Source organism: Otolemur garnettii, unplaced genomic scaffold (genome assembly GCF_000181295.1).
Source record: "Otolemur garnettii isolate 467f Iridium unplaced genomic scaffold, OtoGar3 scaffold00208, whole genome shotgun sequence".
Taxonomy (NCBI): domain Eukaryota; kingdom Metazoa; phylum Chordata; class Mammalia; order Primates; family Galagidae; genus Otolemur; species Otolemur garnettii.
Window position 1 is genome coordinate 754,677 of NW_003852603.1, and position 13,520 is coordinate 768,196.

Sequence of the window (13,520 nt, forward strand, 5' to 3'; positions counted from 1 at the left end):
CTCACGAGAGTCACTAACTGCCCCTCTGATCCCCATCCCACGAGAGTCACCGACTGCCCCACTGATCCCCGTCCCACGAGAGTCACTAACTGCCCGTCTGATCCCCATCCCACGAGAACACCGACTGCCCCACTGGTCTTACCTTATGCAAACCACACAATTGTCATGTCTGAGGAGCAAAAAGGAGGTTTACCCATTTAATCCAGTATATTAACCAAACACCTTTTTATATTCCTTACTTTCAAAATATTTTGGGTTTCATTCCACTTATTTGTCCATTCCTTGGTCAATTCCTGAACCTAAAAAAGAAAAATAAACATATATAACTAAACCATAAAAAACCTCATGATTTTCTTCTAGAAAGTTTCCAAATTCTAATTTGCTCATGAAAAGATGCACTATAATTTTAATTAGATAGCAATTTCTACATCTGAAAGAACTGTCACCAAATATAAATCCAGTAAGTTCATCTCATCCTATAAGCCTAGAATTTGTCAATTAGCTTAGAATTTTACTTAAGTTTTTAATATGATGTATTTAAATAAAAGCTGCTTCCTTGGATTACTAACCAAAATTCTAAGTTCAAGGATTTTAACACCCCATTAAATGAGTTAGTTTTTCCTGACTACACTTTAGATCATAAGAAATAGTGATTCATTTTTCTTTCTAATTAGATGTGGTGACTAAATCACCTTGGATGCTGCAGGGTTTTGGTTTTTTTTTTAGGAGATAATTTGCTTTTGTAGCTAATTAATAGGGTTTATAAATCTTTTTCTACTTTTTTTTAAAAAGGTGTTTCTTTAATTGACTCTTTTAGTAAAAGCAAAAGTCCTGATAAAAATCACTTCTTTTTAGCCGGACATGGTGGCTCACCCCTATAATCCTAGCACTCTGGGAGACCGAGGCAGGTGGATTGCCTTAGCTCATGGGTTTGAGACCAGTCTGAGCAAGAGCGAGACCCTGCCTCTAAAAATAGCCGAGCATTGTGGCAGGTGCCTGTAGTCCCAGCTACTCAGGAGGCTGAGACAAGAGAATCACTTGAGCCCAAGAAGTTGAGGTTGCTGTGAGCTAAGACATCACAGCCCCCCAACTAAGGGCTACAAAGTGAGACTCTGTCTCAAAAAAAAAAAAAAAATCAGTTCTTTCCAGTCTGCTCTACCTTAGAGGAGAAAATATCCTCAACCATTGAACATAGCACAGTTGAAAGTTGCCTTTAAAAGTTGATGGAAATATTCTGCTAGTTTCCTAAAATTTTTTCAATGATCCTACTGATTAATTCACTAAGAAGCAAAAAGTGATACTTCAATTGAAACAGAGAAAAAAAGAATGAAAAAATGTATACTGTGTAAAAGAATATACCTAGGGCTAAAAGAGAGTTACTGATGAAAGGAGTGAACTTATCCCTTCCAAACCTTTTCCCTTCTTCACCTTCACCACTCCCGCCACCTTCTCACTCTCTCAACACCATCCCACTTAAGCCTACTGGTAGTGCCACCAGTCAGTTCCCTAGCTCAACAGGCCAAAGCCCATGCACCAACACCATCTGCTTGTACTTGCTGCTCAATGTAGTAATAGGAAAGGGTATTTAAGTCAGCAAACTAGTGGAAAAAAACATTTGATATTGATGAGAAATGGAGGTTCTAGATTGATAGTTTATCAAAGAGGAAAACCAGGACATCTCTCAGCCATTTACATTCAATCATTCAATGGCCATTCACTTTGCTCCTCAATTTACTTTCTACTCCTAAATTGACCTCAAATGAAGACTGAGAATTCTAAAGTAAATTATTTTTTAAAATGTCACTTCTTTCACTAGGCCAAAATCTATCATCTTCCTGATGAAAAAAAAAAAAAAAAAAAACTGAAAGAACCTAAGTTTGTTTTTTGCCTATTTTAAATAGTATGCTAAGACAAGCTATCCTGATTTCTCTGAAACCAGTCCTATATCCCAATATTTCATTTCACCGTTTGAGTGACACCAACCCCACAGACTCCTGACAGCAGTAAAAGTCAGACGGCTTTCAGGGCTTTTTGCTTTGAAAATTTTTTCAGAGAAGAAATATTCTTATGCCTTCTCTCCCTACAGAAGGGGAAAAAGACTAGCATATTGAATTTAGTAATTTATACTAACCAGTTAATAGTTTCTCATTGGCAATTAATCTTAGAGAACAAAGCATAAAACAACAAATGATTCTGCATTTTACCAACTACTATGTTCTCACTGAAGAATGTGAGCACATCAATACTTTCAAATTAAATCAAATAATTCGAGCTTTAAAAAATTGTAAGTATGCCTTAGATTTATTTTACATTGCATTTAAGTCAAATAATCAGGTGATATCACCTCTAACAATGTCATCAGGTGATTTGTTTGTTTAATTATTTATATCCAGGTTAATGTGAGGGTATAAACAACTAGGTTACAATATTTGCATTTGTTGGGTAGAGTCCCTCTTGTAGCTGTGTCCCACACCCAAAAGATGTGCCATATAACCTGACATTGTGCCCATAAAGTGGGAGAACCCCAATCCCCTCCCCTCCTATCTTTTCCCCCCTCCCTCAATTCCCCCTTCCCCTAACTTGAATTGAATTGAGTTTTTCTCCTCTGTGGGCATGTATTAGAATCTAATACATTAGGAAGGTTCCCTTCCTAATGCCACAATGTATTTTCATTGTTAAAAAGGGGTCACAACCCATAGGTTGAGAACAGCTATATTAGATCATCTACTGGCTTCATATTAGCATTGAGTACCTTGGATATATGGTTTTCTATTCTTATGATACTTCACTAAGGAGAATGTGTTTCAACTCCATCCAAGTTAATACAAAAGATGTAAAGTCTCCATCTTTGTGGGGCTGCATAGTATTCCATGGTATACATACACCACAGTTTGTTAACTCATTCCTGGGTTGATAGGCATTTAGATTGCTTCCACATCTTGGCAATTGTAAACTGAACTGTGATAAACAATCTAGTACAAATGTCTTTATGACAGAATGAATTTTTTTCTTTTGGGTAGATGCCTAGTAATGGGATTGCGGGGTCAAATGGGAGGTCTAATTTGAGTCTTTTGGAGACTCTCTATTCCTCTTTTGAAAGAGGCCATATTAGTTTGCAGTCCCACCAACACTATAAAAGGGTTCCCATCTTTCCACATCTGCACTAGCCTCTGCAACTTTGGGACTTTGTGATGTGGGCTATTCTCACTGGGGTTGGTGATATCTCAGGCTGGTTTTGATTTACATTTCTCTGATGATTAGGGACAATGAGCATTTTAGAAGGTTCATGACTCTTGCCCAGTGACAGATGGGATCATTTGCTCTTTTTTGTTGATTAATTTGAGTTCTCTATAGACCCTAGTTATCAAACCTTTGTCAGATTTGTAACATGCAAATATTTTTTCCCTTTCTAAATATTATCTATTTGCTTTACTTGTTGTGTCCTTAGCTGTGCAGAAACTTTTCAGTTTAATTAAGTCCCATTTGTTTATTTTTGTTGTTGCAATTGCCAACATCCTCTAGAGTTTTTCCCATACTTTCTTCTAGGATTTTTATCATTTCAGGTCAATATTTTTTATATTTAAATCTTTTATCCATCTTGAGTCAACTGTTGCTAAATGGTGAAAGGTGTGGGTCCAGTCTTTCAGTCTTTTACATGTAGTTATCTAGTTCTCTTTCAAAACCATTTATTGAATAGGGATTCTTCTCCCTACTGTATCTTTTGTTTATCAAACTAAAACTAGAGACTAGTTTCATCTCTTAGTTTTCCATCCTGTTCCACATGTCCATGTCTCTATTTTTTTTGTGGCAATACCATGCTATTTTTATCACTGTGGACTTATAATATAACCTAAAGTCTGGTAGAGTGATGCCTCTGGCTTTGTTTTCATTACTAAAAATTACCTTAGCTATATAAGATTTTTTCTGGTTCCAAACCAAAAAAAATTTGCCAAATCTTTAAAGTATGATAATGGTATTTTAATGGGGATTGCATTGAATCTGTAGATTGCTTTGGGGTGTATAGACATTTTAACAATGTTGATTCTGCCTAGCCAAGAGCATAGTATGTTCTTCCATTTGCTAATGTCTTCGGCTATTTCTTTTCTTGGGGTTTCATAACTCTCTTTGCAGAGGTCTATCACCTCTTCTGTTAGGTATATTCCTAGGTATTTTTTTTTTATTTGTTGAGGCTACTGTGAAGGGAATTGTGTCCTTGATTACCTTCTTATCTTGGCTGTTATTGGCATATAGAAAGGCTACTGATTTCTGAACACTGATTTTACACCCTGAGACTTAATTATATTTTTTTATCACTTCCAGGAGTCTTATGGTTGAGTCTCTGGAGTTCTCTAAATATAAGATCATATCATCAGCAAACACCTAGACTTTGACCTCCTCTGCCCCCATTTGGATGCCCTTTATTTCCTCCTTTAACCTGATTATATTGGTTAGAACTTCCATCACTATGATGAATAGTAGTAGCAATGGAGGACATCCTTTCCTGGTTGCAGTCCTAAGTGGAAAAGCTTTCAGTTTTACTCTATTCAATATGACATTAGCTGTGGGTTTGTCAATGATGGCTTCAATCAGTTTAAGAAATGTACCACCTATGCCTATATTCTTAAATGTTCTTATGAGAAAAGGATGTCAAATTTTGTCAAATGCTTCTACTGCATCCATTGAGAGGATTATATGGTCTTTATTTTTGCTTCTATTGATATGGCGAATTACGTTAAAAACACCCTTGCATCCCTGAAATAAAGCCTACTTGATACTGATGTTTAATTTTTTTAATGTATAGCTGTAATCTGTTGGGCAAGATTTTATTGAGTATTTTTTTGCACCAATATTCATTAGTGAAATTTGTCTGCAGTTCTGTTTTTTAGTTAGTTCTTTCCTGGTTTTGGTATCAGGGTGCCATTTGCTTCAAAGAACATGTTGGGGAAGGTTCCTTCCCTCTCAATGTTTTGGAATAGGTTCTGTAGTATAGGTATAAGCTCATCTTTGAAGATGTGATAGAATTCTGGTGTGAAATCATCTAGGCGGCTCAGCGCCTCTGGCTCAAGTAGCTAAGGCACCAGACACATATACCTAAGGTAGCGGGTTTGAATCCAGCCCAGGCCCCCCAAACAACAATGATGGCTGCAACCAAAAAATAGCTGGACATTGTGGCAGGCGCCTGTGGTCCCAGCTACTTGGGAGGCTGAGGCAAGAGACTCGCTTAAGCCCAGGAGTTGGAGCTTGCTGTGAGCTGTGATGCCGCAGCACTTTACCCAGGGTGACAGCTTGAGGCTCTGTCTCAAAAAAATAAATAAATAAATAATAAACCATCTCATCCAGAGCTTTTTTTGTTGGAAGATTTTTTTATTGTTTCTTCAATCTCAGTGCTTTGTATTAGTCTATTCAAGAGATCTATTTCTTCCTGGTTAAGTCTAGGGAGAAGGTATGATTGCAGGTATTGGTCCATTTCCTCCACATTGTCAAATCTCTGGGCATACAGTTTCTTGTAGTGGTCAGAGTGGTCAGAGATGATCTCTTGTATCTCTGTAGCATCTGTTGTTATTTCTTCTTTTTCGTTTCTCATTGAGGTTATTAGAGACTTTTCTTTTTCTAGTTAATCTGTCCAAAGGTTTATCGATTTTATATGGTTTCAAAGAACCAATTTTTTATTTCATTAATTTTCTGAATGATTCTTTGTTTTCAATTTCATTTATTTCTGATTTAATTTTGGTTATTTCTTTTCTTCTTCTGGGTTTGGGATTGGATTGCTCTTCCTTTTTCATTTCCTTAAGATGATTCAATAGGTTGTAGATATGCTCTCTTTCTGTTTGTCAGTTATAGGCATCTAATATGATAAATTTACCTCTTAGGACTACTTTTGCAATATTTTACAGATTTGGGTAGCCTGTAGCTTGGCTGTTGTTATGCTTGAAGAATTTAATAATTTCCTTCTTTATCTCCTCCTTGACCAAACTGTCATTCAGCATAAGGTTGTTTAATTTCCAAGCCTTTGTGTGGGGATGAAAATTTTTGTTGGAGTTTTATTGCCTTGTGGTCTAAGAAGATAAAAGGTATTATTTCAATTCCTTTAATTTTGTTGAGGTTTGATTTGTGTCCTGGGATATGATCTATTTTGGATTATGTTCCATGGGCTGAAGAGAAGAACATATATTCCTTAGCTTTGGGATATACTTATGTCTATTAAGCCCAATTGTTATAGGGTCGCATTTAAGTCCCCTGTACCTTTTTTAGTTTCTGTTTAGAGGATCTGTCCAGTTCTGTCAGAGGGTTGTTAATGTCCTCAGCTGTTGTGGTGTTATAGGATATCATATTGCTGAGACCAATTAAGGTCCATTTCATACATCTGGGAGCTTTTCACTTAGGTGCATAAATATTTAGAATTGAAATATCCCCTTGTTATATTGTTCCCAGTATAAAGTGACCAGGTGATGAGATTATAACCAAGCAGATTACAGATTATAAACAATTAAAAAAGAGTCAGCAAAAAACTAGATGAAAATTTAGAAAATGTTAGCATTAAGATAAGCAGTCATTTCTGTCACAGCATGTACATTACATTCAAATTGATCTTTATTGCTTTATATTAACTTGTTAAGTATTCATGAAAACTATTACCGAGAAATAATTTTTAAGACTTCAATCTAGATTTAATCTTAAATTATAGCCTTCAAAATTAGAATCTGAAACACTAATATGTAAAACTTCATGAAGAAAAACAGGGATTAAGAAATTAATGTTTTTATTAATGCTATAATCAGTGTATTAATCAGCATGATAAAGCAGAGATGTGTCAACAAGTTCCTGAGTATAATCGCATTTTTATCTTCCATATTGTACATTCTTAAAAGAGCTTTTACCAACAGAATCCAATTTTTTCTCAGTCTGTTTTAACCATTCAGCACCATGAACAAAAAGATCACTCCTAAAATTATTCTTAATGTCTGTTTCTCTTTTCACAGAAGGTTTTTTAAAAAAGTACAGAATCAGGTCAGCCTCAAACTGGTTTTCCAAGAGCAGGAGCACACACAGGTTGGCTTCAGGTTATAACCCTCCACAGCAATTCTCTCTTCTGGTTACTCACCACCCCACTCCCTTTGCCTCAAATCTCATCTGGTTTAAGATAAATTAAGCACATCCCTAGAGTAATCAGACATTTGCCACATGCTGTTCTTCCTAATGGTAACAAAGTAAAAGGGTGACACAAAGCTAACAGTGGGCATGATTAAGCTGCAGGTACCACTGCTGCTTCAGGAATGCTGAACACAGTCTCCCTCCACCAGGCCTGTCTGATGGCCAGGTAGCCTCACTGCTTTGTCAGGAGGGTCTGAGTGCGAATTTAATTGTAACTAACCATCGTATGCCAGGCAAATCCCACTCACTAAATCACAGAAAATGTGACAAAGTACAGGAAAGTCTACCATTGTGCTTCTATAAAAATGGTCAAGGGCTGGGGAGGTGGGGAAGGCTAAGTGTAAAAAGAAAGGAAATGGGTCTCAAACAGTAAGTCTTAAAAGGCATGCACTTAAAATTCTAGTGGAAGTTAAGATTTAATAAAATAAAAAGTCAAAGTACCACTTACTCTTGCTTCATTCTGCTGAAGTTTTTCCTCCATACTTAAAGCTGTGGGGGAGTCTAAGAGGGCAATCTATAATAAACCATAAAAGAAGTCAACAGTTAATAAACAGCAATGATCTAAATGGTTTTCCCATAAATACAGTAAATTATCAAAAACTTCCACAGATACTATTAGATGAAGGTAAAAAGTAATGATCCTGCCTTTCCAAAAAAAAGTATTGATTATCACTAAGTCTTTATTACGGGCTACACTCAAAATATTCAAAACCATGGCATCCTGATAAACCTGTATTTGCAACAGAAGTCAGCAAAAGAAGATGCAACATATTAACATTTGACCAAAGTCAAACACACTCTAAATCCCTAGATCTCAAGGATTTGCCATTTTGAAAATGTGTAAAGTATAAAATTCAAAAGGGACAATGCTTATGTCTTGGTCAACAGTAGGCTTTTGAGATTCATCTAAGTTGATACAAGCAAATGTTTTCACTGCTGATGGTATTCCATGTATGATGTGGCCATAGTACAATTTAAGGTCTAGTTCCTTATCCATTTAAAGACTGATGTGAGGATGTTAAACACCACAGTCAGGTTAGAGCTGGAGGGACAAGCAGTTAGACACAGGAGAGGAAAATGGAACCAGGCTGAAGCACTCATGTCGTTTTTGCCACTGAGCCCAGGCAAAAACGGTGTTCCCTATTCCACCCTCCCTCCCACTGCCTCAGAGATCATCAGAAAGAAGAAAGAAAGGGGGTCTTCCTTCCACCTCACTCACAGGTAACAACAGTTCCTAAATTGGCTGCATAAACCTACAGTTATTCTGGTAGATACAAGCAGGTTTTTGTTGTGTTTTTAAACATAAGTGGCATAAAAAACACTATTCTGAATATTACCATTTTCACTCAACAATATATCTTGGGGAAACTTCAGTAAAAATAAAACTCCTTCACTCTTTTTAACAATTCCAATTTCACTCTATCTACTATACGAATATTCTATGATTCATGTTAGTACCCTCCTGTTAACATAAACGTAGGTTTTTCTAACCTTTTATCAACAATGCTACAACAACTATCCTTACACAAACTGCCTAGTATACATGGTTCTATCAATAGAACAAATACCCAGAACGGGAATTTGTGAGTCATCTATATGTATTTTTTTTTTCTGCTTTGCAGTTTTTGGCCGAGGCTGGGTTTGAACCTGCCACCTCCGGCATATGGGGCCGGCGCCCTACTCCTTTGAGCCACAGGCGCCGCCCAATATATGTATTTTTGTTTTAATTGCTAAGTTGTCTTCCTCAGAGGCTGCAGCATTTTTTATTACTATTTGCTTTTCTAGTTTCTATTCAAACAAAACACTTCTCAGGCTCAGTTAAACACTCAAACTAAGAAGACTAGCATGAGTCACACTTGGCATCTGGGCATCTATTTACTTAACAGAAAGCAGAGCTGCCCAGTTATGTCTGTTTGGTGAGCAAGGTCCTCAAGACAGTCCATACCATGATCAGAGGTGTCCAGGAGCCATTGTCTTCAGCTGTCATGAGCAACCTCTCACATGGGAGGAGTGAGATTCACATGGGGTCTACCTGGTTTAGAAGCCCATGCCCATAGGACCCAGCATCTCTTTTAACAATGCCATAGGCACATGCTTTAGGGTCCCTATAAGGAAAACTCCTTTAGAGTCATTACAAGGACAGTTGCAAAAGTCGCTGCCCTTAGAGAAACTCAAAACTATGGCGTCTCAATTGGCATTTACAGTTTATATGTCACTTCTTGGCCTTTTGGCTAAGATAAAATGTAATAGTTTATATATAGTTCATACTAATCCAGATGCAATTTACCAATTAGGGTTCATTTTTACCATTAGAGATGATGCTTAACTAGATACCTGACATCCCACTTTTACCTTGTTTACAGAGACTTAAGTCACAAAGTCAATCCAAGGTCAAATCCATCCTCAGTAAAGGGAAAGCTTTGTTAACACATTACTACAATTCATCATTGCACCTAACATGTTGTCTTACACACAGATGGCACTTAATAAATATTTTTCATTGAAGAAATGAAAGTGGCAGATGTTAGTATGGCTGCATTGTTTATATATGGTTGACGATTTTCAGAGCAATTAGAAAGCTCTTTATAATGTGGGTAATTTTATAGAACCCATTGTTGGGACTTTCATCCATAATTAAAACTAAAATATTTCTACCAGATCATCAGCTCAGTAAATAATCACTGACTGAACATATACACAAAGGTGATTATGACTACAAGCCTCTGCAAATTATCCTGGAGCACATGTAAGAAAGACTAATCTAAATTCTTTTTCAATTAAGAAATCATTGGTAAAAGTAAACGACTTTGAATTCTAATTATTACTTGCAAGATATCTGTTTAGAAGAAACATTCAGGATTTAAAAATATTCAAATTAAATCCACATGTTGTTAAACCAAGAGTAACACTACTTCAAAAAACACTGTCATAGAAGCATAGTAACAACTCCACTGACAAGGTGCGAGAGGACTTCTCGACTTCCACCCTTCGAGCTTTTGGATCTCTGATCCTCAAACGTGCAGATGAGGAAAAGAACAAGAACACCCTGCTTTTTAAGAACTTTGAAGATAATTTACACACAGCCAAACACGCAAGTGCACTACTTGATGTATTCATGTACCTACATACGTGGACACAAACACACACATACCTTGTTGCACTTGTCTTACAATTTGCATTAATTGTAGTTCAAATTATGTTGAGCATATTTTTGTCCATTTTAGAAACCATTTGAATAATCTGTTTTTTCCATGAGTTGTGCTCGCATTCTTTGTTCACTTTTCTGTTGGGTTGTGATGTTTTTCTTATTTTTTTTTTTTTTTTTATAGAATCTCTTTTCAGAGAAAGGAAAGCAGTTTTTGCTTCATGACTTGCAATCTTTTCTTGGTGAATGTTGATTGGAGAAAATGTGCATTATGTTAGATAAATATGCTATCTATGTCTTTTGTCTAACTGAGCTCTCACAGAATGAGAAGAGTTAAAATTTTCTGTGACAAGTATGTGTGGCTCTATTGGTCTCCTACAATTTCCAACAGTTTTATTATTTTCTTTTTTTTAGAGACTCACTTTGTTGCCCTCCTTAGAGTGCTGTGGTATCACAGCTCACAGCAACCACCAGCTCTTGGGCTTAGGCAATTCCCTAGCCTCAGCCTCCCAAGTAGCTGGGACTACAGGTGCCCACCACAACGTCCAGCTATTTTTTGTTGCAGTTTGGCTGGGGCAGGGTTTTGAACCCGCCACCCTTGGTATATTGGGCCGGTGCCCTACTCACTGAGTCAAAGGTGCTGCCTTTTTGTTTTCTTTTTTTTTTTTTGAGACAGAGCCTCAAGCTGTCCCCCTGGGTAGAGAACCGTGGCATCACAGCTCACAGCAACCTCCAACTCCTGGGCTCAAGCGATTCTCCTGCCTCCACCTCCCAAGTAGCTGGGACTACAGGCGCCCGCCACAACGCCCGGCTGTTTTTTGGTTGCAGCCGTCATTGTTGTTTGGCGGGTCCGGGCTGGATTTGAACCTGCCAACTCAGGTGTATGTGGCTGGCGCCTTAGCTGGTTGAGCCATAGGCACCAAGCCTGTTTTCTTTATGAAAATTGATGTCATGCCTGATTTTCGTTGTGAACTGTACTCTTGCAGTCTTTTTTAAGCTCACATAAGTGTTTTAATACCTCTTTCTTTCCCCCTGAATGAGGCCTTTACCCACTCTTTCAAATACCATAGAACTGCCTTTTACTTCGTGACCCTTAACTGAGATGCAGTGACTACCTTAGAAGTTTACACATAGGCCAGGCTCTGGGGCTCACGCCTGTAATCCTAGCACTCTGGGAGGCAGAGGCAGGTGGATTGCCCGAGCTCAGGAGTTTGAGACCAGCCTGAGCAAGAATAAGACCCAATCCCTAAAAATAGTGATGAGAACAAGTGGAACTGCAGCTGCAGGCAGCACCAAAGACAAGCCTCACAAACACAAGGACAACTGCAAGAAGTGAGTTCAATGGAGTAGATACTGAATGACTCATTTACAGGATGAATGAGAACAGGCAAACTAAAAACAAATTTATAGCTTTAGAAGTCAGTAACTGATCACTCTTGAGAGGAAAGAGGCATTGGTGGGGCCTGTATGGTGCTGGTAATGTTCTGTCTCTTAAGGTGGATGCAGGTAGATGTGTGAATGTAGCTTCTGAAAAATCACTGAACTGTATACATCTAACTTGCAATTTTTCTACACACACGTAACATTTCAATAAAAGGCTCATATAGTATATAGGCTACTACATACATATATCTACATAGGAGAAGAAGCAAACACATGTCAAAATCTTTTGCCTCAGCAAAACTGTGCTTTTAGGTCTGTAATCCCAGCACTTTGGGAGACCAAAGCAGAAGGACTGCTTTAGACCAGGAGTACAAAACCAGCCTGGGCAACATAGGGAATCTCTGCCTTGACAAAAAAAAAAAAAAAAAAAAAAAAAATTAATTATCTAGGTGTGATGGCAGGTGTTTGTAGTCCCAGCTACTTGGGAGGCTGAGGCAAGAGGATCACCTGAGCCCAGGAGTTTGAGGCTACAGTGAGCTATGACTGCACACTGCACTCCAGACTAGGAGACAAAGCAAAACCCTGTCTCTTAAAAACAAATAAGTCAAAAAACTTGTGCCTTTAAAACTGTAATGTACATGACATTTTTCAATAGCAAAGTAGGAGGTGATTTTCATTTAGCTGTGCTTAAATAAATAACCCTAGAAATGTAACTTTGATTTGAATAACATTCTCAATGAACCGTGGTAGCATTTAGAATAGAATATTCTAGGAATAGATCAGTGTCCTCAGAAAAAATTATACAGAGATGTTTAATGACCATTTAAGAACAGCTACTTTTTTATTAAGCATCACTTACAGCTTCACAGTATGATAAATTACTTTAAGTTGGACTTACATTTTTATATTTTAATGTATTAAGTTTATCAAAAAATTTTATCTTCAATGTGTTCCAAAATAAACTTAACTATCTTTTTCATCCTCACTCCAAAACAGCAGGAACAAAAATACTCCCTTAAGTCCAGCAAAGGTCTTAGGTTATGAAAGAAACAAACAAAAAAACCCCACAAAGTATAAGGCAACTATTTGGCATACTAGTACCTCTAAAGGCATTTTTCAGAGAGAATATACAAACGTTTTAATTAAAGTTTTTCTGTCCATATAATAAAGCTTCTTTCCAGCATTTCCTCAGTTTCATTTAAAAAGGACAACCTCTCGTTTTCCCTTCATTCTCGTAACCTAGTAAAAGGCTAAGTACAAGAAGCTGCACTAGAATTTTCCAAACACTTTCCTTCACATACAGTACCTTCAGTGGTCCTATCTGTCATTGTCAAAGGCTTATCTTACATAAATAATGTTTCATCACACTGAAAAAAGATCCCAATAACCAACTGTGTAGGTCACGTGACTACTGTGGTCTGTGTTGTGAGTTAGGGCCTGATGACATCACGACAAACTCCCTCCACCACAAGGAAGCTCCACATCGCTGAGCAAAGCACCAGTGGAGACGTGTTCAAGTGCAATGAACCATCCTATCCAAGTTTGCCATCTTGGGGGAAGAACCAACAGGTGGATTTCAGGACACAGGAAATCCAGTGATGTTTGAACATTTTCATAGCTTAAACCATTTATGGGATGTCAAATCCTACTTGAAAAGCACCGTGCAGGAGAGACCACTTTGCATTTAAAGCAAAGTATTTCTTTTCATGATACACTCAACACATCCATTCACAGCTTAATAGGAGGAAATGTATCTTTATTTTATTTCTAACTCCAGTCTAACTTCAACATCTTAAAAAACCATCCCTGATTTTCTTTCGACAGTGGCCTTTCTTCACAG

The 13,520-nt window shown here is 37.5% G+C and overlaps 1 protein-coding gene across 6 annotated transcripts in view; it reads right to left on the reverse strand.

Moving 5' to 3' along the window:
* KIF16B (kinesin family member 16B) overlaps positions 1-13,520 on the reverse strand; it is a 307,490-nt gene that overhangs the window by 217,250 nt on the left and 76,720 nt on the right. For all 6 annotated transcript variants that reach the window (XM_023507799.1, XM_023507800.1, XM_023507795.1 and 3 more), the window contains 2 exons: positions 7,601-7,666; positions 240-299 (listed from right to left, as the gene is read on the reverse strand). In XM_023507799.1, coding sequence (XP_023363567.1) covers positions 240-299; positions 7,601-7,666 — 126 coding nt within the window. The remainder of the gene's footprint in view (positions 1-239; positions 300-7,600; positions 7,667-13,520) is intronic.